General features: G+C 31.8%; 1 protein-coding gene across 3 annotated transcripts; it reads right to left on the bottom strand.

Moving 5' to 3' along the window:
* Window positions 1–35: 35 nt before the first annotated feature.
* Window positions 36–27166, bottom strand: LOC106063581 (cyclin-G-associated kinase-like). 3 transcript variants are annotated; one of them, XM_013221986.2, is made up of 25 exons: window positions 26888–27166; window positions 19879–19940; window positions 19291–19350; window positions 18440–18554; window positions 18209–18348; window positions 16639–16764; window positions 16354–16443; window positions 16127–16262; window positions 15816–15956; window positions 15002–15179; window positions 14407–14459; window positions 14153–14301; window positions 13844–13966; window positions 13562–13695; window positions 13249–13362; window positions 12913–12993; window positions 12531–12648; window positions 8930–9009; window positions 7562–7755; window positions 6384–7472; window positions 6066–6164; window positions 4720–4890; window positions 4394–4536; window positions 3563–3739; window positions 36–2830 (listed from the first exon to the last, which is right to left on the bottom strand). In XM_013221986.2, exons 1-25 carry the CDS (start codon window positions 27024–27026, stop codon window positions 2729–2731), a joined length of 4014 nt encoding a protein of 1337 aa, XP_013077440.2. In that variant the 5' UTR covers window positions 27027–27166; the 3' UTR covers window positions 36–2728. The 3 variants fall into 3 exon arrangements, with proteins under 3 accessions (XP_013077440.2, XP_013077441.2, XP_055884595.1); XM_013221987.2 differs by having other exon boundaries at window positions 4720–4887; XM_056028620.1 differs by lacking the exon at window positions 6066–6164.
* Window positions 27167–27194: the final 28 nt, after the last annotated feature.

Genomic DNA, 27194 nt, shown 5'->3' with positions numbered 1-27194 from the left:
CATTTGATACATTGATTGAAAAAAACAACTATTGGTTCAATAGGCTATAAGCTATTTATTTACAATTGTTAATATCTATTCCCACAATAATTTATTGCACATCTTGTGAACATGCATATATACAAATAGACAAAAATGTTACATTTGAATAGACCCTCCAGAGCTGGGAGGACCAAATGTTAAAGCAAATTAAAAAGTGCTCCTACTTTCTGAACAATCATGTTAAAGTACAACATTGAATCTAAAAATGACTAAACTAAAATATCTCTAGCATACACCAAGGCTCTTCAACTCAAAATGAATCAATGAGATGTAAAAATGATTGGTTTACACTTTCTGCATTTAAACCGTTGAATTTTACAGCTATAAGTTTTTTTTTTGTTCTATCTATTTCAATCATATTCCTTAAGAGAAAAATACGTGTTGAAGTTCATGACTTTTTAAAATTATCAATGGATATTATGATCTTTTACAAAATTAGAACACATAGTATAACAATTTGTATTTAAAAAAAAAAAAGGTGGAGATATACCTAAATTATTAAACACTACTTTGTTTAGTTTACTCTGTTAAACCAGTTTCATTTTATATACACATTAAGCAATTCTTCTGTGTTTAATGCTACATAGTTACTTGTTATATAGGATAAAACTATATAGTTGTATATTATGTCTTTTTTTTTTTTTTTAAAGTAGTGTCTAAATGATAAGATCATATATGTTATTGGTAAAGACAAGTGGCAGTTACTACAACAAAACAAATGTTTGTAACCAGACAAGTTCTTGGTTTAATATTGCTGACTCTTATGGAACATAAAATCTGTTCATTTCAAGAACAGCCTGAGTTTGGTCTCTACTCATCTGGAGGTTATATTATGTATTATGTAGCAGTTCATTGATATAAGGCTCAGAGAACAGAAATAACAATTTGATTAGAAATGGAATATTAGTTTCCATTCTATAGAAAGTTGTATTAAAAAATGAATACTAGTTCAACATCTCTTACAGCTAATGCACACTTTAAATTACTACCCATTCATAAGTAAACTCTACTGGCAATTCAAGAAATGCTTCATCACTAGTTAACAAAAAAGCATTTAATTTGGAAGTTCTTAAAACAATGCAAGCCATATTGATTATTAAAATATAGTTACAAGCAAACTACGATGGTAACACTTAAGGAATTTTTAGTAGCATGGGAAGAATGTTCTACCAATCCTTCATTTTTGTATATCTTAAATTGCAGTCATACTTTATGTCAAGAAAAAAAAAAATTGAAATAAATTATTATTTAAGGGTCTGTATAGTAGTGAAAATCTAGCATACATAACCCTGCTAGCTCTTAAGACATGCTATTTCACAAGCGCAAGAAATTTTAAGTCACAATGGACCTTATTGAAAGATATGCCCTGACAATTTAAACAAAAGGTCAAATGCTGATAATAGTTAACTACTTACTACAGCCAGTGTATGAGTTCAATATATCCTATTAGTAAATTATGGGTCAGAAAGTTTTTATAACTTTAGAAACCATGAAAGTATATCCTAGCTAACATGCTGAAATAGAATGCCTTCACCAAACTTTATGTTTTTGAATAAAACATTTTTTATTGGCATTTAGTAATTGTCTTTAATAATAAAAACAAATGCGCACAATATATTAACATTAAAATTTGCTCTTTAATATACTAAGTTTTAGTATTGTATATGGGGAATGGAGATTTTGAATTTTAAAAAATTGGAATGATATATGAAATTAAACAAAATTAGAAATGTCTTTGCTACAAAGTAGAAAAAAACAACTTTTAAGTAAAATTGTTAAGAGTAGATGATATTAAGTACAATTTAACTTTCAATAGGTTTATAAATAAATGGAATACAATACATATGGTCCCCCCAATATTTAAAAAAAAGAGAACATTGTTGAACAATGAGAGTTTTTTTGTTGTTTTTTTGTGTGTTTCTTCCTTATATATAATTTTGAGTTGCTAACATTCAAAGATTACAGTCAATGTTATCACAGAATGTTTATTATCAGCAAACAAGTAAGTCACAGTCTGAATTCACAATCTAGAACTAACAAATCCAGCAAACAGATGACATTTTGTAACAGAGAAAAAAAATGGTCGATGAAAGTGACATATTATTTATGATCGTAGAACAAAAGAAATATTTCAATCAAATAAAATGCTTTGTTGTACTGTTTATTTTTAAACAGATTCAGCACAAAGTAGGACAATTGGCAAATTACTGAGTTTCAATGAACATCCATGACAAATAAAATAACAAATAAAAACAATGAAAACGCATTCCAAATCTCCATACTTTCTCCAGTACAAGACTTTGTTTCCATTGAACAAGAAAAGAAAAATTAATCTTCTTCAAAATAACATACATCAAAGCTTGGCTAAATGTGAACAAATTTGGTCACGGGAAGAGCAATTCAATAAATATAACAAATAGATGGATCTAATGGTCACAAGTTCAATTGTACTAGCTAACCAGTTTTAAAGAAAAATGACATTATCTGTTGTAAAAATACAGAACACATGATAAATTGTACTGAATTGAAAAAAAAAAAGATTAGAACCCTAAATAAGGCTATGATCTACATAGTATAATTAATAATTTACTCTCTAACTACAGAACAAGTAGGTCCTTTTTTATTATATAAAAGCAATATTTGCATACATTTTGCATATCATCTGTACAAATCTAACAGGTGGAAATTAGTACAACGCCTTGCAACCTTCCTCTTCAAATTTGGCCCAGGCATCATTGAGTTCCATAAAGATAAGCTTAGCTAGAGGCTGGTTGGGATCATCTGTCAACTGAAATATTAAAGTCACAGAATATGGTAGAAAAGCAAACAATGTTTTGATGAACTATAACAATGGTTTATTTATTTTTTGTTTGTTTGTAAAATGTTTGTTTGTAAAATGTTTTACATGTTTCGGATGTTCCTTCAGAGTTGAAGATAGTTTACTTCCTAGTCCAAACCTCACGCAGGACGATGGGGGATGGGAGCGGGCAGGATTTGAACCCTCAACCATCGATAAATCCGAACGACAGTCCAGCGCACAAACCACACGACCAGGCAGCCATCCATTGTTTTAGGACCTACACATAGCCTTTTAGGTAAGTGAATTCTTTTAAATTTTGATAATCAGGTTATTAAAGTGGTTTAATGTAAGGTTAATAATATGCTAAGAAGAAATTCTGCTTAAAAGAAAAATTCAATGTCTGCCAGATGCATTCTGATGATCAGCTTTGACATTACTACAACCAGGTAGAAATTATTTTTTTACAAAGTGTATTAATGTCTTAAGGCATTGTTTTCTACAAATAGATGTCCAATTAATTACTTAGCACTTAATTTTATATCTTCTTTTAACTCCTTGCTGAATAAGCTTAATCATATTTCTAGAGAAAAAGAGTAAAGGGAGTATCCCACAGGATGGTGTTACTGTGTAGCCAAACAAAAATTTGCTTGAGAAACTTTCTTTTTATATTTCAAAATGTAGTGACTGTTCAAAGCTGATTAAGTAATATAATCTAGATACCTTATCAGGGTGAACAGATAAGACAGCTTTTCTATAGACTTTCTTCACTTGATCTGGGGTAACAAGCTGGTGCATTCCTATTGGTTGCCATCTAGCCTCACCATCCCATAAAACTGATCCAAGTGAACATAGAAGAGCTCGAATATTTTTTTCTTTGCCTTTTGTCCACTCCATGACCTGACACAATCATAGATTTATGTTTAAGCAAAACTAAAGAATTACATATATCATCAATTAGCTCAACAGATAAACATAACATTTAAACAAGAAAAACATAAAAAATACTTTAAAAAAACAACAAAGCTTATATTAAGTGTAATTGTATCAATTGGTTTAGATCAGTATGTAAGATTGACCTAGATATATAAATCTGTGCGATAGAAATATTTTTACCAATTGTTTTTGTTTCGCCTTTAGCTTTCTCAACGAACTATGATCCAGTCAGAACCAGTTGTGAAAGGGGGAGGGGACAAGGGGGTATTTTGGTGAATGTTTACATGATGCACCGAAAAAAATGTTCACTCAGGGCTCAAGATTCTTCAAGGGGACTAATTCACGTATACCATCACATGGTTCAAGATACCAAATAAAATTATTAATTACCAATAGTTGATTAACTAATTGGTTAATTTTTTTTTTTAATTAATTCTTGTGTTGTCAGATAAAAGAAATAATTGTGCACAATTTCAGCTTAATCCGAGATTGTGTGTGGGAGAAATAACATGTATAAACTTTTTATCATACAGACAGACAGATTGAGTTGATTTAAGCTTTGTAAAAAAAAGAAAGATTCTGTACTTTCAACAGATAAATGGTAATAAGGGGTTTTACTTTTAGTTTTATAGGATCCATTTCTTCTGCCATCTGTTTTTTCTTCATGTCACCAAGTGTCTTTGGTTCATCCTTGCGGCTACTAAACTGATGTTCTCCTAATAAATCATTGAATGTGTCAGCAGTAACCTTTGGCTTGGGACCTTCAAAGAGAAACAATGTAAAAAGTAATTTAACAATTATTACAATTGATTACAGCATTTTCAGTGCCTAGTTAGGATACTTATGAAAATAAAACCAAAACTTTAATGCTAAATTATACAAGTTCAGTAACAAGTTACAAATAAAATGTTATCAAATGAATATATATATATATATATATATACCAAAGTTCTTGCGTGCGCTCCTGTCTTCTCTATCACCAATGACACTGCTTGAGTAGTTTGGTTTAGAAAATGCTTGTGGCTGCTGAGGCCTGAGTTGAGGTGACTGTTGTTGCTGGGGCCTTGGTGGTTGAGCTGCAGGGCTTTGAAAAGCAGGTCTGGGCTGAAGTCCTGCTAAACATGTCATGGAAAAAAAGTTTGTAGATGTATTTTTATAGACATGTAATTGCGATGTAAAAATGATATGGAAGTCAGCAATGCTAAGTTAGAATATAGTATGTCAACCCAGGTTTTTTTATAAAGAATTAACAATATATATTAGATATAATTTTTTTATCAAAAGAGTTACTTGATGTTACACAAATAAGTGATTGAAAGAAGATTTCTTTCCAAAACAATAAGTTTATACTTTCTTAATAATTTTACTAGATAATATGACTAATACCTAACCTAGTGTATGTTACTGAAACTTATTAATCAATTTTACAAATGTTTTATATATCAGTGTTCACTCTAACAAACCATATTTGTGAATTATTAAGTTGGGGATAAATTTTGTTTTACAGTACCTAGTTATTGTGAAGTTGACCATTGGGGGGGGGGGGGGGGGGGTCTTATGAAAGGGGTGAGATCCTGATAAACAGTTTACTTGAATAGTAAGGGCGGTATATAAGGTGAGTATATGAATTCTGATAGGAAGTGTGTGACTTAAGAGTGCAGAGATTCAAGGTTTGGATGTGGTGGTTGCTGTGTGTAACTAGTTTGTTTTTTATTGATCTGAGGATAGACATTGTTTTTTATGCACATATGTTCTGAGTATTAAAATAACATGAGAAAGAGAGAGTATGTAGTGAGAGCAGAGTATCTCATAGATCTTCCTGTCTGCTATAGACTGGACTAGGGCTAGGAATGGCTCATCAGTGATCAAGGACATGTAAAATATATCTAAAAAAAAGGCATACACATCTTTATTATAATGGCATTTTTTTCTGTACCTAAAGACAAAATGTTTGATATGATGATACCAAAAGTAGAAAGTGAAAGATAAGGCAATGGTTAATAGATTGGGACTAGTGTTCTGGGCTTGCAAGGACTTGCAGATAAGAAGTAGAGTGCCTTAGAATTGGAAAAAGTGAATGGATTAGCCTAATGAAAGTCCCAATACCACAGAAATAAGTCAACTCTCGTGTTCTTTTTAACATAGAGGTTCATAGACTTGGAGGACAAATCTCAGTCCATAATTTGTCAAGGTACAGAAATACAATTTAGTCAATCCTAAACAAAATTACTGTGCTGTTAGTACAAATTCATCACTAACAGATTGAGCTAAACAGCTAACTTAAGGTCACCTGCAGACATTCCTGACATCGCTCCCATTGCAGACGGCTGTTGTTTTTGTGAAAATGATGGATTGGATCCTTTAAATGAACTCTTAGCACCTAGATTTCCTATCAACAATTAACAATGGGATATTTCTGAATAAATTTAAAAAATGTAGTAGTAGTTAAGAAAATCTAAAAAAAAAAAAATAAAAAAAAAAATTTACAGATGTACCTTCAAATCTTAAATTTCAGATCCTATACAAGCAAAATAAAAAATACTTAAAATAAAAAAGAGTAAAGTATAAAAGTATCTAAAAAAAAAATAGTAGATCTACATGTATTTACCTAAGTCAGCAAATGGATCTTGTTTAGGAACTGGTCCCATTCCACTTCCCATCATTCCCATGCCAGACAATGGTGAATTTCTACCTGTTTGATCTTGCATCATGCTACCAAAGTTCATTGCTGAACCAGTACTAGCACTTTTGTGCATTCCACTGACACCTGGAGTCAAGTTGTGTGTTGGGGATTTGGAAACACCAGAAAAATTTTTAAGGTCTTTGGCATTCCAGCCAGTCATTAGATCTGGCTCAGGGTCTTTATTAGAGCTACTTTGTGTATCTTCTATAAATGCAAAAAAGTCATCATCAGCCTTAGATTTGCTTTGCTGTGATGTAGCTGGTGCAGGGGTGGCAGCAGGGGCCTGAAAACTGTTTGAAAATTTCTGAAACGGGTCAAACACATCATTGGCTGCTGGTGTATTAGATGTCATAAGGTCAGGCTTAGAAGAAGGAACAGCCGAGAATTGTTGGAAGGGATCAAAGTTATCATTAGAGCTTGACAAGCCAAGCAAGTCTGGCCCAGTTGAACTGGAAGCAGGAACTGATGTGTGCCCACTTAGCAAGTCCACATTGGAAGGGTCATTGGCAATATTTAATAGGTCCATCTGATTCCCAATGGTCTGTACCCTCTCCCCAGCTGAGCCCATGTTCAGAAGATCAACTACTTCAGCCTGTTTCGGTGCTGAGTCTTCATTCCTGATTTCATCAGTGAAGAAGTCAACAATGTCTGCATTAGCTCTTGGTGCTTCGTTGATTGTTTCATAACCTGCTGGTACTTCTGAACCTTCTTTAGTGCTTCTGGACTGAGAGAAGCTTTTCAAAGTATCATCTTCATCATCTGACTGGTTGTGCAGCAAGCCCAGTTCAGATTCAGTAGGCTGTGCTGGAGGGGCTTCTGTTCCATCCTCTTGCCAAGTTAATGTGCTAAAAAAATTGCTCTTGCCAACAGGACGACCATTAGCTGATACTTTAATGGGATCAACTTTGTTCTCTTGTGGTTTGACTTGCTTAACTGGTGTAGTTGGAGAATCTGATGATTCTAAATCAAAACTAGAAGCTCGACTTATTCTTGTTTTAGCACGATCAGAAATGCCTGTAATATAAAATGGATTTAATTTTTAATGTTTAAATTACATAACAATTATTCAAATGCTATAAAAATTTTATTCAATGGGTTCTTACCAAATTCTGAAAAGGTTTGATGAATTTCTTCTTTCGAAGAAAACAAAATTTTAGGGGTAAGCTTATCAATTGGAAAGTTTTCCCATGGTTTCTTTTCAGTTGGACTTTTCTCATTAGGCAATACAGCCAACGAGATGATAGCTGTAAACATGTCTGGATACTTATCAGCTGTGTCTAGTTGATCCAATTCATATCTGTAAATATGCATAGCAAAACTATCAAACACTTTGTATGAATTTTGTTATTTACCATCATTACTAAGATGCACAATATATTTTATAGATTATTATTTTAGTGAATGAAAAGCTCAACAATTATTTTGTTTCAACAAGAGCTGAATTATAAATGTTATTACTTATAGACACCCAGGAGTTTTAAAAATATCATTGGTGGGTTACCTCAGTGTTTCTCAACATGTCTAGTGCAGTAATTTTATTCAAAGGACAAAAAATTTACGTATTTGCATTACTCTAAATTTGAGTACTGATAAAATAAAAGGATATTAAAAAAATTAAGCCCAACAATGTTAAAAACTATAATACATGTCTTTTCCCCTTACAAGAAGGATACAGCTTTTCCATTAGAGCATTTGCAAAAATATCAATTAAAATGTTCTCTAGCACAAGACATTTCAACAAGTATCTGTCAATGCAAATCTACCCATTGAACTTTTAGCAAGTAAGAAGAACCATACAAGCATTCTATTGACGTTAATGATTATGTGTGCTATGTGTGCCTTGAATGTATCTCACACTAAAAAAGTATAGGCCCTTCCCGTCACTCCATTAGACTTTATTTCATCTACATTCTTTCTGCTGAAATGAGCTAAGTAGATCCCAGGAGAAAGTAATTTATCAGCTGTAAATGCAGAAAGAGCTTAGAGTTGGGGCTCTGCATGAGTACTTTTTTATTTTTAATACAGAAATAAAGGTTGAGGTCTACATAATATATTTTGTTTGGTCTATAAATTCTAGTTGTAAGTAGAACTTAGACTTTAAATTATCTCAATAGAAAACTTTAAAGATTTGATCTATACCTAAATCTATTTTATTTACTCAATAAAATGTTTGATGTTTATTAATCACCCTCCAAGATTTCCCTCTATAAATATAAATTCAAGGGTATAAAGGAGTAAAGGTGAATAGAGATGGGGTAAGGGGTGAAAAATAAGACAAGAAAATATGATAAGAAGAAGACATTTTAGAAGTTAAGCAGGGTCTTTTAGATCTCAAAAATCTGTTAGAAGCTGACATAAAATCTATATGGTTAAAATGCAGTCTTCAAAAAAAATTTAACCTCAGACCCTTAGTCAAACAGCTAAGCAGTTTATATCACTCAGCTAAATACTCAAAAAATTATTCCACTTACTGATTAAATTGAATCTCTGAAGTTCCATCAGGAATAAATCCAGTGTGAAACTGTACTTGGAATATTTTCATTGATGTAATCTGGAGAATGGAAAGTCACAACATAACTGGACAACAGTACATAATTTACTCTTCACAAACAGTTATAGCCTACTTATTCTCCCAATCATGTTTTACAAAACAATAAGTGAAACAAATATTTTGCATTTTGAAATCTAGGGGTCCACCCTGCAGGTTTAGAATAAACTAATGTGGTCATGGAATATTTGGAAATAGTTTATGCTAGCAATCACACCAGCACATTTTTAGTAAAGAAATATTCACTTAATGAAAGTAAACAAAACAAGATTACAAAGAGAGTTTGTGTTACACAAACTCAGAGGCGGCCCCCGTCGAAGTCGGATCCCTGTCGGATCTGCATATTCGCAAATAATATTCAAGAGGTGATTTAATTTTGATGTAAAATGTTTTACACGTTTCGGATGTTCCTTCAGAGTTGAAGATAATTACTTCCTAGTCCAAACCTCCCGCAGGACGACGGGGGATGGGAGCGGGCAGGGTTTGAACCCTGGGCCATCCATAAATCTGAACGACAGTCCAGCGCGCAAACCGCACGACCAGGCAGCCATCCGATGGTCAAAAGTAATAATGTTTCAAAGATTCATTTGCCGTAAATTTAAATTTAAATTTAATAAAAAATAGTAGATTAGTTTTAGTATATTAAAACATTACAATATTGATCAAAACGTTTGGAAATGAAAATCTACACTTATTTTTACACTTTAAGTTTAGAAATTGAAATTCTACATCTTAATCTAGTCTATTTTAGTGTAAACTAGATCTAGAAATTCTAGATCTAGACTCTAAAATAATTTTAATTAGAATATAAATCCAGATCTAGATATACTGTAATAAAAATCTAGATCTAGTTTAAAAAATCTAGATTAGATCTAAATCAAGATATCATTCCTTTTTTAAACGCGAGTCACATAACGAGGCTCAATAAACATTACTATACCGAGTTCTTTTTTCATTTCATTTGAAGAATTAATTCCATATAACGTCAGAGGGAAAAAAAAACACTACGTCACACGGCCTAGCTAGACTAAAAATCGCCTTCATCTATAAGAGCCATTTATCGAGTGTTCATAGACTTTGGTGCACCGAGTGCGTTCTTTAAGCATTTCATTTAAAGAATTCATTCCATATGACGTCAAAGGAAAAAAAACACTACGTCACACAGCCTAGCTAGAATAAAAATCGCCTTCATCATTACGAGCCTTTTATCGAGTATTCATAGACATTGGTGCACCGAGTGCGTTCTTTTAGCATTTCATTTAAAGAATTCATTCCATATGACGTCAAAGGAAAAAAAAACATTACGTCACAAGGCCTAGCTAGACTAAAAATCACCTTTATCAACACTAGCCATTTCTCGAGTGTTCATAGACATTGGTGCACCGAGTGCGTTCTTTTAGCATTTCATTTAAAGAATTCATTCCATGTGACGTCAAAGGAAAAAAAAAACACTACGTCACACGGCTTAGTTAGACTAAAATATGTTTTCATTAATACAAGCAATTTTTTCGAGGGTTAATAGACATTGGTGCACCGAGTGCGTTCTTTTAACATTACATTTAAAGAGTCCATTCATATGACGTCAAAGAAAAAAAAATCCATTACCTCACAATAGGCTAGTACCGGTACCATAAAAAAAAAATGTCTTTATTTACACGAGATATTTAACGAGGGTTCATAGACATTGGTGCACTGAGTTCTAATAGATATTATTTAAAAAGGATCAAAGCCACATTGTTTTTGCGTTTTGTCTGTCAGTCGGTCTGTCCGTTATCTTGATATAAAAAAACAACTAAAAGTTATTAAAAATTGATTAACCTTTATTTTACGTTTCAAAACATCGCAATAATTTTTAGGTATGAACACAATTGAAAAGTTTATATAATAGATTGTTCCGGATGTTTGTATAAATAGTAAAAGAAAAAGAGAATTTCAGATAAATGTAATACCGTTAATTAAATTTTTTGGATGGTCTCGTATAAAAATTAGATGTACTACAGCCACGTGGAGAGATTTTCATACCTTACTTTGGTGTTTGGATTCTGTTTTCCTTAAAAATCGGAACATAATATTAACGATAATTAGATTTTTTAATGTTTAAGGTAGAAAGTTAAATGTACTGTAAGAGAGTAGTGAGTTAAAATATTTTTCATAAAAATCCGTAAAAACATTATTTCGTAAATGAGAAGATTATTTGTTTATTAATTAGAAGAGGGAGTTCAAACAATTATTTGGCGTTAGTAGATTTTTAAATAAATTCGGAAATTTCTGGCGACGATTTGTAAGAAACAAAATCCGGAACTTTCTTTATCGATTACAAAACTTCTATGTTATGTTTTACAAGAAAATTAAATGTCTAAAAAGTAATTTTCAGTAATCAATTCTAGTAAATTACTTTTTTTAAAAGCCTTATGCGATTTCAAACAATCATTAGGCATAATTCATGTTTTATAAAACAATATCCGGAACATTTTTACACTTAATGAAATATAAGTCAGTATAGAGATTATGATTTAGCATTAATATGCTATTTACATAAAAAACGGAACAACATATTATTGATAATGTGTTTTTGCAACGTTTAAGCATGGAAATTGAATGTAATATAAGTTAGAAGAGCAAACAAACATTTGTTGGCGTTGATTAGTTTTGCAAAAAAAAATCCGGAACAATCAATTTTAGATACTTAAAACTATTGAGATGTTATGGGAGGAACATTAAAGGGTAAATCAGATTTTCAATAGCTTTTAGAGTTCTAGTTTTTTAAATCTAATCGTGACGGACAGACCGACCAACAGACAAAACGCACAAAAATAAGCTTCTTTTATTCGGATGGGGGCACTAAACAAAAAATAAATAAAATCTGATTTTTAAAAAAAGTTTAAGGAATTGGTTTAGCACCTGATCATGTTGCGACGTTACGCTACTGCACGAAAATCGCTGCATAAAAAGTCCATTTAAAAAAATGTGCGTGATATTTACATACAAAGTGCATTATTAGCCTTTATAAACAAACAGAAATGTTTTCTTTTAATTTTAGCAGCTAGTTGACCAGAAAAAACGTCTTTAACTATTATTTGTATTTGTTGTAAACATTTCCTGTACATTTTAAAAATACATTTGACTTAGTGATACTGAAAATACACAAAAATTGTCCATCTTTGTTAGCATATTGTAACATTGCCTCCCTTACATTTACGTAATTGTTTTAGAATTGGTGTATTTTTATGAAAAAATCGCTTGCATAATTAATTTTATAAATTAAACGGTTTGCTTTTAGAAAACCAAAAGTAGCCGTTGCACCTAAACTTTTCAAGCCGGATTTAATGATGAAATAATATTTTTCATATCTCTTCTAGTTTTCGAGATCTGAGTGTGACAGACGGACAGACGGACAGACGGACATTTTGCACAAACCTAATAGCGGCTTTTTCCCCTTACGGGGGCCGCTAAAAAACACACACATACTCAAAGCTATCAAATATCATATAACATATTTTTGTTTCAAGAAAACCATAACTCACTTTGCCTTGAATTTTTCCACCAAATGTTGACCGTGCATGGTAGACAATGAGAGTCACATCACCAGTTACTGATATATTCAAAGGTAGTGTTGCTCTACCATCTTCAAGTGTGAACTGCCTGTTAATGGATGCGTACATTAAATATTTGTATTAAAGTAAATGTTATGATTATTGGCTCAACAAAAAGTAAATGTTATGATTATTGGCTCAACAGCATAGCTTTTGTGGTTATCTGAATTCTTTTTTTTTCATTGTCCCTTTTTTTTAAATTATACATAGGATAACATAAACATACAAACATGATAAAAAAAAGTATAGTATACAGGGATGGAGTGTTCAGATATTCATTAACATCAAATATGTTTATCAAATTCAATGTCACCTCATTTTTTCATACTCTTGAGATCCTGACATGAGTCTGTCCTCACCAATATATACTTCTACAAAAGGTGTGCAACCATTCCTGAAACATAATTAAAAATGACAATATAAAAGATTAACCTCCTAATGGATAAAACACACACACACAAATGATAAATTTAAACATTGATACAAAGTGCTATAACAAAAGCTAAACAAAAAAATATAGTACACATAAGACTAAGGAACTTCCTTCTAAAACCTAAGTCAAAATTCTAGCCGTACAAAAGGAATTTCATACTAGGTTAAGAAGCCAATTAAAAAAAAAATATCTAAAAACTAAGAGCACTAGACTCACTTCATTTTATTAAACAAAGGGAGAGGCCGCAATGTGATAGACTTCAACTGAACTGGTTTGGAGTGTGGTAGACAAGGAGTATCAGACACCATCTGACCAATGTAGTCAATGTATCTGTTTCAACAAGAAATTGTTATAGAATGTATAATTTAATAATTTCATCAAACCTAAGTTTTGATTTCGTTTGTAAGAATACTTCTAAGTCAATCAATAATGTAGCCTATGTAATACATCAACTTAATTGACATTTCTGATACATGATACAATGTTGCCATCAGATCTGTAATATAATTAAGACATTAAGAATAAAAACCTTTTCTGAGAAGGACATATGCCTGGCTGAGAACGTCTAGCAGTGAATAAATGCATTGCACCTGAAGCATTTTCAAAAAGTCGACAGAACACTAGAAAAGCACCTACTATACAAGCAGAATTAGCTTTTCCATCCTAAGTTAAAAAAAAAAAAAGCAACATTTGTATTATTATTAACATAACATTATTTAAATTCTATTGTAAATCACTTAACTATGAATATATATATATATACATTCTTCCTAAAACCTGTTTCTTTATACCTTAACCTTATTTCACTTACTAGACAATGCACAACACAAACATTTCGAGGTTTCTGGCGTAGCCACAAGTGCATGTTTTTACAAATGGCAAACAGATTGTTCAATGGTGGGGCTTTCTTAGTTGCCCATCCACATTCTGAGACCTTCAGAAATCAAACATTATTCAACTTATTAAATTTGCAAGTATTCAATTATTATTGTGACGCAAGCTCTCCCCCCCCCCCCCCCCCCCAAGGCTTTGTGTTATTTATAAATTATGCCAAATTAAACTTTAAACTTTGCTGCTAATCAAATGCTCCTTATATTCAAATAGTGACATTAAAACTTACTCTGTTTTCAAATTTAGCCACTCTATAACTTCTTTGGCTTAAGTTATATACAGCATAAGAGCCTCTGTGCTTGGATTCTAAATAAGCTCGAACTTCATCAATGCTGTTTTTAAATGCAGATTCTACACCTTCAGCAGGATAAGGCATAACTGGTAAGAAGAACGAGAAATGGTTATTAGTAACATTCTAGGCGTAAATGAGAGCAAGAACATTCAAAACTAAATACAACTGCAATTCATTAACTGAATACTAACCAATTATTCTGGAAGTAATGTAAGATATATCCAAGTCTGTTTTATTCATAGTGCTGTGGGAAGAAACATGATATTGTTGATGATATTGTACTAATATTACTGTGTGTTTATTTTTCTATGATTACAAACCATGCAACTAATGAGACACACACAAAAAGGAAAATCACATACACATGCAAAATAAAAAGTGAACCAGTTTAGTACTGTCATATTTTTTTCATTTATCATTATTTTCTATTTTGTTATAATAATCACTAATGATAAGCTTCTGTCAAAATACTTTTATTTAAGTTTGGAAAATCCTTTTTTTAAGGTTGATAAAAAACAGCCCAAAGATTGCCAATTATGGAAAACCATCAACCTTGGGCAGAAAAATCACGAAGTCAAGTCATGAAAATCATGTTAATTAATAAATAGTATTTAAATTTAAATAAATATTCGATTAGTCAATACAATAAACAAGACATTAATTTTTTTTGTTGCCTTAGCTTAAAGAAAAAAAAGATTTTTTTGTATAAACCTAACACACATAGTTTTTAGAAAAGATATCACAATTAAAATGAATGTGTGCATAAACATGTTATTAAAAACTTACTTTGACACAGTTTCCATAACTTTACTAGACGCATCCTTGATATTTCTAAGCATACTGCCAGCACCGCCTTTAAGTGAGCTAAACAGAGATCCTGCAGCTGATCCAACACCAAAATTACTTTCATATCCAGGATTATTTGAGGAATTGTTACTCCCTGATCTTCTAGTATCACCATTGTCTAAAATCATACAATGACGATGTTTATAATATTTATTGATTGTAAACAACAAACATAATTCAAAGGTGAAAAGCATGGCCTTACTATTACACAATTTGTCAGGTGTGTAATAAAGACCTATGGAAGAATATGTAAGTCTTCCGATATGATGAAGCTGAAAATGATAATTACATTAGCTTGAACAAATCTACAAAAAGTAATAAAGGGAATAAGCTATGCAAGTTTTACCTTAAGTATTTGTTTTAATGGAATAAAAAAGAAATTATTAGTTGTTTTCTGCATCTGATCTACATTTAAAAAAAAACAGGTAATACTAATGGTTTCAAAGCTACTAAACCCAAAGAAACAACTTCGAATTTCAATTCAATCAGAACTCTTACACAGAATTTTTTCCAAATCTATCTAAAGGCAACTATGTTTACAATCATTTTTCTTTCCAATATTTATTGCTCTAAAATATTATTTAAAAAAACAAACAACTAGCTTACAACAAAAAAGTGGGTAAAATATATTAAATCAACCCAAGTTTATACAAAGTTGCAAACATAGGGTTTGTTTTTTTTTAGATTTAGTTTCTTGTGAACATAAATTTTTTAGACCATATAATTATTAATAGAATTATTGTTTTTAATTCACCTTGGTTAAAATTTTGAGACATTGTTTGGAATCTGAGAGGCTCTTTTAGATTAATGTCTTTGGCTTGAGCAATTTCTTGCAATCTTTCTAATATATCACTTATAAGTGGACGATCTTCAGGATTCACATTCAGCATGCCCCCTGTTGAAAAAGCAGAAAGAAATCTTGGAATAAATGTTTTATTGACAGTATATACATAGAAATATTATACAAATAGACACAATGTAAAATAAAAAATGTATAAAATACACATTTACTGCAACCAAAAATTCTAATCTAAATGAATTAGCATTTTATTAAGACTAGCTTACGAATGAGGTCATGCAGTAATTCAAACTCTGTGTCAGACTCTGGTATAACATAATTGGCATTGATGATACGAAGTTTGGCAGAATCTTCAAATGGATGTATGTAGAAACACAATTTAAACAACAAACAACCTAAAGCCTGAAAACAAAACAGAGAGTATTGAGTAAGTATGTCATTTAATGTTCTAAGAACGATACATGTTAAAACAACATTTTCTGATCCTACTGACCCATATATCACAGGCTTGATTTATTGGATAGTTCTGGTACAAGTCAAGCATCTCAGGTGCCCTGTACATGGGCGTAGTATTTTTAGTGATCTGTAAATTTATACAAGTTTATACAGTTTTTACTGATAAAGAACCAAATATAACAACACAATTTTTTTGATTTAATAAAATATAATTGCTATACAGTAACTTAAGTTAGAATTTTATTTTTTTAAAGATAATAAATTCATTAAAATAAGAATTAAATATAACATATGCTTTTTTGTTTTTTTTATTTGTAGCTACCTCATCTTCCACTAAACTTCTTTGAATAGCTGACCAAGAACTGTCTGGGTTATGAGTCTGTGTTGTAGCACTACCAAAATCACACAGTTTAATGACACCTTGGGAACTGAGCAGCAAATTTTCAGCCTGTTTGAGATAGTTGTGTTCATCACCGTTTTTTTTCTATTTTTTTTTTTTTATAACATACATGATGTGCTTTTTAATTGCAGTAATTTAAATTTGCTTGCTAAAAGGATTATTCACTATTCTAGTAGAGCTGTAAGTTGTGGGATTAAAACATGTTCAAATATAGGCTACAGTTGTGTTTGAAGATTCTTCTGCAATGAATATCTAATCTCAAAGACATATTACTTAATTTGAACCAAGTGTCAACAACATAGGAGATATAGAAGTACAAGAAAAGGGGATCCAAAAACTATTAGCAAACATAAAACCGAATAATGCATCTGGACCTGATTGTATACCAGATTACTCAAACAACGAAGCAATAAGCTAGCACCAGTGTTTAAAATACTTTTTCAAGCATCTCTTAAGGCAGAGTTCCAATGGACTGGAAAGAAACTAACGTCACTCCCCTATTTAAAAAAGGAGAAAAATCTGACCCAGGAAACTAGAGACCAGTCCATATGCTAGGACAAATACTCCTTCTTCTCTAGAGCTATTAGAGCATGACTTGGCAGAGTTTAAGTCATTGATTAACATGCATAACTAGTGACACGCATAGGATGCAATCATCTTCTTTTTTTGAATTAATGTCTGTATTTTATAAGATAAGAACAAGATAATATAAACTTTTTTATGAAGGATGGAAATTTAAATTCACATTTTACAAAAATTTTACAATATGCAACTTAAGCTTTTAGTACTCTTTGGAGGTCAAAGTTAATGCATACATAAATGCATTTATATAGTAATATCTTCTTTAATTCATAGCCATCTGGCTAATGCTAGCAGCCCGTTCCTATCACTTTCAGATGCAGCTTGGTATAATCTATCTTTGCCTTTCACTAAAAAGACATATCTAACAGGCAGTGGTACTCACAAATCTTTTTTTTCCCCTGTGCTCTGTTAGGGAAATTACAGTATAGGGGCAATATTTATTGTTGCTAATCTTCTTTTTTGGCAAGCTTAAAGGTGGACAGTGTAACAATGACAACCCCCACCCCCCTGAAATTTTTTAAAGACCAGCTCAGATGTCAGCTTACGGCTTACACTTACTGGCCTAGGAAAAACCTGGCAGCTATAGGTTTCCAAAAGAGATCTCTGAAGTAATCTTTTAAAAATGGTGGCATATGCATTCAGACCAAAGGAGAGCTACTGCTGAAGCTAATAGCTCATATCACAAAAACATATGGGAGTTTATAACTCTTTCTTTCTTACAAAATATGTAAGGTTTAGCTGGGTTTGCATTTCCATCTGAAATCATGCACTCTTGCTTAATTTAGTTTCAATGATAATGCCTTATCATATCCAATTGCTATCATAAGACAAATAGCAACACATTTTAAGATGATCAAAGTCTCAAAGTTTGACCTACAAGTTGTACAATACCAAGATATAAATAGATTACCTTTAAATCTCTATGAACAACAGGTGGATTCTGATTGTGCATATGATGCACAGCTCTACAAGTCTGATAGAACACACGCAACACTTGATCAAAGGGCAATGGATGACCTCTTCGATTTAGCTCATCCACTAGCTGCCCACCTACAGAAAAAAATATGCTACTTATAGAATATCTCTAAAATGATTCAGTCAAATCTTGAATAAATTAATATATTGGTTTCAAGTCACTGACCTGAACAAAGCTCTGTCAACAGTAAATATTCAGACTGGCCATGATCGGACTGGTCAGCACCAATAGCAGCTGCTGAGATAAACTGGATGATATTTGGATGTCCTGATAGCTTTTTCTGTTAACAATAATTTAAAAATACCATTTTATGTTTTATGTTGATAAATCGTTTACTCAAAAAAGAGAAACAAACTGAAGACGAACACAAATTTCCTATAGGAAAGTGATATTTTACATGATTAAATTATTTTTTTACTGAATGGTATACAATAAAAATTATTTATTAAATTTTGATTAGACCAACAGTACTGCATGTTTTTAAGCAAAACATTAAAACAACATTAAACGTTTTCCTTTTATAGTCTATGAGTAGCACATTTTATTTTGTTTACCGCTAACAATATTATTTCATAATTATGTTTGAAAATTAAAAAATAATATTGATTGTCAATTTTTTATTCAACAATAATAACATTTTAAAAAGTCATCAAAAGTATATATTAAAAAAAAAAAGAAAGATGCAGGCACACACTGTATAAGATAGTTTAAGTTTTAAAATAAATTGATTAATGAAAACATATTTCATTTTAGTCCAATTACTATATTTTTTATAATAAAATATTAAGAATACATTGAAAGTATGGATGCAAAATTTAAACACAAATGAAATGTATGAAAAATAAGATTACATGAATCGAAATACCTAAGTGTAAATACTGTTTATAATTATACATTATGATTGATGCTTTACTGTTAATTGAAACAAATACATTTCAGCTTACTACATTTACTTACTAGATTTTTTCTAACCTCTACAAACACAAAATAATATACTAAAACAATCAAATGCCTACCAAATATTTGATCTCTTCCAAAACTGCTTTATTTTTTTCTTCATCATTAGCCAGCAGGCGCTATCATAAAACAGAAATATTAAAACTGTAACAGATTAAAGATAACTAATATGATAAGATCATTTCTTGCTATCTCAAAACACACTACTAATGAAAACTAATATACACATTCATTTACTTGTTAAAAAAGTAACAGGTATGTTAAGTAGTTGAGATAACACACTTTTTTTATTCCCTTATACCTTGTAGGAGATAATGATAATAGCCAGCACATGTCTATTTGATAGCAAATGCAACTGTACAGACAAATTATGCTATGAAGCACATTGCTATTATGAGCCAGTTATCATTGAACTTTTCCACATTTTACTTAATTTAAACATATTAGAAACATTTTATTATGTACATTTATACTATTAAAAAAGGTCCAGTAAAAAAAAATATTACAATAATAATGATTAAGAGCAATTGTACAATCAAGGAGATGATCTGTTGAACAATTGATGCAGCTCACAGAAAAATATATTTAAAAAAAACACAGACAATATATTTATAAAACTGAAATATATATATAACTAGTATTTTTACCTTTAAAGCATACTCTTTTCCAGTAGCTGTGTCCTGAGCAACAAATACATACGCAAAACCACCTAAAGAGCAAAACAACAGAAATACATTTTCACTGTTCAAGGAAAATAAAAGAATTTCAGAAAAATGTAAAATTCCATTTCCCACTGTAGTAACACATGTAACTGTAGTAACACATGTAATTTATATTCAAAGCAACATAATAGATTGATAGAAATTGGAATTCCTCAAAGATTAGTTTCATGTATATAATTAAGTCTACTGCTCATTAAAAATGGAATACTAAAGTACAGTGAGCTAGTAGCCAAAGGATTCAAGTAAAACTTGTTTAGAGGAAACACAAGATGAATTCTTCACCGGCTAGCCAAGAAAGGCTTGTAGTAGAGTGTGTGCTAGCATACCAATCAATAATTCAATATTTGCTGCCTCTCTAGTGACATTGGCTGGCTCCACTGTGTGGTGAGTGTGGGAGTGTTGAAAATACTGGACTTTTGTGTTTCACAGGCAACAAAAATAGCATTCTCTGACCTCAATCAAATTGTCCCATCTTTTTTTTTTTTTTTTAACTTACAAACCAATTTTATTTGTAAATGGTATAAAGATTTTGTTTCTCAAATAAAATACTTTTTAAAATATATAGAAAAAGAGCTTAGACACAATATATATATATATATACAATTTACAATTATACAAAAGTTTTAAAATTATAACTGTGTAAAATGAATAAAACTAAGAACAAGGTCAGAAAAGCAGAGTTCTCCCTCATAACTATTGCTGCTTATTTTTATCACAAGTTTAGATTTTTTTTTTTTCAACATTATCCTGTGTTTCTTATGGAAGATGGGGTTTAAGTATAAAAATGTCACACTCCATGGTCTGCTGTCAATCTTTGGAGGTCTATTCTGGACTTGACTACCCTCTATTTTTTTTTCTCCAATATTTGTACATTTGAAATTCTCTGTTTACTACAGTTTGTTGCTTTGTAACTTACAGCATTTTATTTTCACCTGTTAAGACCTATATTATTTTTGTTGTGGTTTATGTTCAGGATTTTGTACTGTACTTATTGTTTTCTTTTTTTTGAAAATGTAAATAAGCTTTCCAGAAAACTAAATATTTATTCTACAATTGAGTTGGTATTTGATGATTTTATTTGCTTCTGATACACTAAAAACTGGAAGGTGTTTGAGGCCATCATTTTTGACAATGTTTTTAGTAACGGTATTTGGTGTTTATATATATATCATGGGTGTAGTTGGGGGTGGGGGTTCTTGGGGGTTCAAATCCCCCCTGAAATGAAATTCCCTTCCCCCTCCCCCACAGGAGGGGGGGGGGCGGAATTTTGTAACTGACTTTTTGCTTTGATTTTTTTTTTTTAGTTGAGATTTTAATATTTAACCATCACTTGCCCCAGCGCAGCCAAGGGGGGTTTTACAGTCACCAAATTCCAAGAGCGTGGCCAAGAGAGGTAACACATTTCTACCAGTCGCTCGGCTCCATTAATAAAGTGCATTGAATAGCATGAAAGTCATCTGCCAAATTGATAAAAGACTCAATGTGGCTCAACAAGATGGCTAAAACGGATTTCAGGAGTCAGTTATAGAGATCGGGTCTCAATCAAGGAAATCCTATGCCGAACTGGGAGTCGACCACTTAGTGAGGTTGTGACAGAGCGTTGCATGAGGTTTGCAGGACATGTTCTCTGACAAAATGAACTACGCATACCAAGAGTTGCAATGACATGGAGGCCATTACGAGGAAAGTGGAAAAAAGGACACCCTAGTATAACTTAGAGACACACTTTCATGGAGGACCTCAGAGCAGTGGACACCAGGTGGGAAGTGGCTTCAGACATTGCCAGTGACAGATTTTTGTGGAGACAGCTTGCTGCCCAATACACCGAACAGCGAGGGAGGATCTAAGTCCTAAGTAAGCAAGAATAGCATATTAGGTTTTTGAACTAAAATTTTTAATAGCAGGAAAATGCACTGTTGTTATGACATGATTAGAATTTAGTATTTGTCTTGGGAATAAGGGGAAAGTTTTACTTAGCGACAAGTGACGTGACAGATCTTTAAAAAATAAGAACGCTCTAAGTTATGCTACAAACAAAACGCTTTGTGTGGAACAGTAAAAATAACAAATAATAGATATACGGCTTTACTGAAAGACATTGGACGGATCCCTTCTTAAGTATTAAAGTATTTATGATTGTTTGATACTAGCGTGGACTACTTATATTGATTGTTTGGCATTTTGCCGTTGTTCCTGATTTACTTGAAGGTTACCTTCTGTTTATTTCATTGTTTGTATTTAACACGGCAGAAGAGCCATAACACTTTATATACCTCTGAATATGCATTTTTTTTTAAATTCTGGAAATGGTGCCTGGCAGGGGGGATCCACCTCGAACCCCACTGGGGGAGCTCACAGCTCCAGACCCTTTTGCTGGCAAGGACAGAGTGTTTTTCCACTCACTCCAGGAAGAACCTATCCTAGGTTACAATGAACATCTTTCAAAAAAATGAAGGATCAGAATTTAATAAAGATTAATTATGCCTACACACACATATGGTGCCCCCCCCCCAAAAAAAAATCCTGGCTATGCCCATGATATATCTAAATATATATATATATCTTGTTTGTGATTTATTTTTAATATTCTAAATATATAGTTTTAATATTTTTATTTATTTCTGCCAATTTAAATGTAGTGGGTTTCATTTTTGGGGGAGATTGCAATTTTTATTCAGAATTTGAGATTTGAAGACAGTTTCATAAAAATTTTTTTTTAGCTCTACTGGATAAATGACATTACTTAATGGGAGTAAAAGTGGCATTGTCTAAAGACAATATAGAATTCAGTATACCATTAATTTCACAATCATATAATGAAAGACCTACATAATCTGCCAATGGAAATTTAAAAGCATATAATATTGAAGTTGTAGGATGATTCCAAAAAGGTTCCTGTGCTTCACTATGAGCAAAAGGAGGCAAGACTTGAAACAATGTTTTCTGTACAACAGCTGTGTTGGCATAGAAAAGAACATCAGGCAGCAACTGACTTTCAAAATAGGAAGGAAATTCTTACAAAAGGACCGACACACATACAATTGAAACTCACAGAAAAGCTACCAATGAGGACAGATATAGACAGCAAAAAGAGACATGGAGGTATTTGATGCCAACACAGCTGTTGTACAGAAAACATTGACTTCCAAACTGGGGGTCCTGGGTTTGAATCTTGGTTGATGAAGACTAGGATTTTGAATTTTGTGATTTTTTGGGTGCCTCTGAGTCCACCTAGCCCTAATGAATACCTGACATTACTTGGGGAAAAGTAAAGGCAGTTGGTATTTGTGGGCCACAAAAAACACATGACCTTTACATCATCTGCCCTAAAGATCACATGGTCTGAAAGGAAAAACTTACTTTACTATTTAAATTTTAAGTTAACAACAAGTATATGTTTAGACTAAGAGCATATTTGTTTAGAGAGTGTTTAAACAATTTTTATGGTCATCAATATAAGGCATTTAAACATACAGATTACTTCCCGTATCCCTTTCTGGAGAAGTTAAACAAAATTAAATACAAACTTAATTCCTTACTAATGGAGGTGGGGTGGATTGGTGGTAAAGCACTTGGGTTTCAAACCGAGGGGTCCGGGTTCGAATCCTGGTGAAGACTAAGATTTTTAATTTTGGGATCTTAGTCCGGCCAGCTCTAATTGGTACCTGACAAAAGGCAGTTGGTTGTTGTGCTAGACACATGACACCCTCTTTAACCATGGGCCATATAAACAGATGACATTTACAACATCTGCCTGTAGATCACAAGGTCTGAAAGGGAAACTTTACTATCTTTACTTCTTGTAGACATCTCTGGAGAACTTTAAAAATGATAAATGCAAACTAAATGCCTTACTTCTCATAGACACATGATTTAGGACACCTTAGTAAACAAAAAAGCATCGAAACTAGTTATGTTCAATTTTGGGCTTTTGGGGTCACTTTGTTTAGTAAGTTAAGACATGAAATATTTTAAGTGTACACATAAGTATTTTAACTTCTAATTTAGTACTTTTTTAAAAGAATATTTATAATCCATGCTTTCATTAGCCTCTATATATTTAAGACAGTATGAGATGTAGTGACATGTAAACCAAAAATACTAAACAGAGAAGGGAAATAAATCAAAGAGTGGCAATGGATAAATAAGCAAAAGTAGATTCATTAAATTAATACCGGTATTAAATGTCAGTACTAAAATATGTAGCTCAGAAATATTCTTAACTTTATATTACATGCCAGCTTCTTTTCCAATATTGCTGATGTAATCTAGTTATATTTTCATTTTCTTCTAAGGTCAAACCATTATTAAACCAGAAATAAGAAAGTGAAAAAATGTGCTTTTTGTATTCCCAAATAAACAATTTGCAACAATGAAGCCAAATAGCTGGCCTAAATTCTAAGTCATGAATGAATGATTTTATGATGAAATTGGCCTGCCCAGAGATGTAGAACAATGTATGGATCATGGACCAAAAACTTGGTGGACAGCACGTTTACCCTATTATCATGTATACACCACTTTATTTACATAGTCATGAAGAACTACTAATACTTCTAGCATATTTTATTTCCTTTATTTCAAGAAAAAAATTCAACCTAGGTAAAAGTTGACAGATAGATGGAATTTTCCCTTTTTTCCCTCCTTTGGAAGAAAATGGTAGGTCAGGGCTAAGTGCTATTTTTAAGCCTGATGATGCATTTGCTAAATAAAACTTGCATACTTGGTTAATAGATAGAAGGCAATACATTATTTCCTAGCATAAATGCTGACCATTGAGCTAAATGGCTAGTGTCCATGCATTTTGACATAGTAGAAAAATATGTGTGGACATCAATGTAATGATCTTAAGTGCCCTAAAAAATAATAAAGATAATATTCTGATTTGCAATTTTTTAAATATAATATGGTGATAATGTTTCAGCTTAAGTTCATCTATTAGATACAAAAAAGGAGTTAAGTCTAGATTCAAGATTAAATCTTTATCTTTATCAAGTTGAGGATAGTTAAATTATATGTAAATTAAGCTGGATATTTGTTTTTAATTATTATTATTTAATAAATTATTCAAGTGTAAGAAAAACAATTTACTTTACATTATTTTACAGTTTTAACAGTGGCTCTCCATAGCCATTAAAGGTTAACCAGTAAACAGCCTATTAAGTCATTAAGAGATGTGAGGGCACAAGGCATGAGGAGGTCAATCTGTCATGAGTTTAACTGAAAAGGAGGGGAAGAGTGGTTAGTATACATATATTAAAAATGTATTCAGCCTCTCTCCACCATCCACTAAAAGTCATCTTGGAAAAAATGGCTACTTGTTAAACAAGAAAAAAATGTAACGTAAAAAACTAATGTAGACAAAAAAGGGAGAAATAATGTTTGACTAAGTACAACTGGTCTAACTAGATGATCGGGCATAAACCACTTACTGAGGAGAGGGGATATTTCTGATGTAGTTCAAGTAAAAGAATCTGTTTACTGACTGCCTACTGCAGCATGGAAACCTCTATATATATCTACAAGAAAATTGCTGCAGTAACAAGAGTAAAATAGGTTAGAAGTGGAACAAAGACAATGATACCAGGAACAGGCTCAACTGGTCTGACCAATTACCTTGATGTGATATCTTTTACAAGAAAGATGGTGAATATGGAGAAAAGGAACAATGAAACTGAATGTCATATCTGTCTTAAAAGCTTTGTTAAAGGAAATCGAAGAAATTCAAAAATTATATAGATACTTTCTTAGTGCTTTGTCTCTTATGATAAATTGGATGTCTGCTTACTTTGCACTAGAAAAAAATTGTCAGTGAATTGTTTCTGATCCCAATCAAACTTAAAAAATTTACTGTTTTTATTATTCAACTATAAGAATACTAAGGGGATTTACAGGACACCCTTGAGTCAACTGAACTCTAATACTAATGGGTACCTGACCTAAGATGGGGAAATTAAAGGATGTTGGTCATTGTGCTGGCCACATGACACCTCATCAACTGTCAACCATAGAAAGATATGACCTTTACAACATATCTGCTCTATAGATTGCATGGTCTGAAAGGGGGACTCATTATAGGGATACTAAGCAACAAATCATTTCATTGTCCAATCATGTCTAATAAGTGAGTTTATCTAATAGACATTTTCATTTTATTTCCGACTGATATTAAAGATAGTTTTTATTTATTTTCTCACTATTCCTAGAATCTAGATCTAAAACATTTGTTGTTGTTTTTTTATTTCAAAATTGTCAGCAATCCATTGACTTAGACTAAATGATAGATTGACTAGATTGACACTAGATATATATGTATATATATATATATATGTACTATCATCAACATTCTAGATCTAGATCTAGAATGAATCTAGATGGACTAGAATAGATAATATAAGTATCTAGAATTAGAAGAACCTAAATTTTTATAATTCATACTAGAATACTGAATATTTATATAAAAATGTCATTGACATATGATGGCTTGGGTAGACTTAAGAGAAAAGACGGTCGACAAATCTTGCATGGTGCCCCAACGGTTCAACAGACTAAGCCACTAAGGGATAGGCTAGGTTTTGGTAAGACTTTAGAGTGACTCACTAGACTTGAATCTAGATAGATTATAAATAGATTCTGTCAACATCATGACATATATATATCAATATTGACAAGATCTTGAATTCTAAAACTAGATCTAGTAGTAGTAGATGATAGATCTATCTTGTAATACTTTAACTTTAGACACTTTACTTTTAGTGACTAGTCAGTTTAGTAGAACTACATCTATTTTTTTTTTTTTACTAGTCTCTAGTATTCTGATTAGGTTTTAAGAAATAAAAAAAATGGAAATCAGGAGAGTTAGTAACTCGTTTTGTTTTACTAATTTTTTAAAGAATAATTTAGATCTAGATTTATGTAGATCTATGTTATTCACCTTCTGCTATGAGGCGTTTGACTCTCAGTTTCTGGTTGCCAAGCTCAACAATCTGACCCACAAAATCATTCACTTCTCGAGATTGTGCACTACCAGTGCCCATAATTCCACCCAAAGCTGATTTGAAAAAATCTGCCATATTCAACCTAACGTCCAGAAAGAATTAATCTAGTTTTCAATAATATATGCTGTCCTTTAAAATTCATGTAGATCTAGAGAATTCCCCTTTTATTTATCAAGATAAATATTCCATCTCTGTTTCTTTTGCTGGCGGATCATTTGACGTCATTATAATAACCGGATATAG

Source organism: Biomphalaria glabrata, chromosome 5 (assembly GCF_947242115.1).
Source record: "Biomphalaria glabrata chromosome 5, xgBioGlab47.1, whole genome shotgun sequence".
NCBI classification, from domain to species: domain Eukaryota; kingdom Metazoa; phylum Mollusca; class Gastropoda; family Planorbidae; genus Biomphalaria; species Biomphalaria glabrata.
Note: the sequence above shows the minus strand (reverse complement) of the source record. Positions and strands in the feature narration are given on the sequence as shown.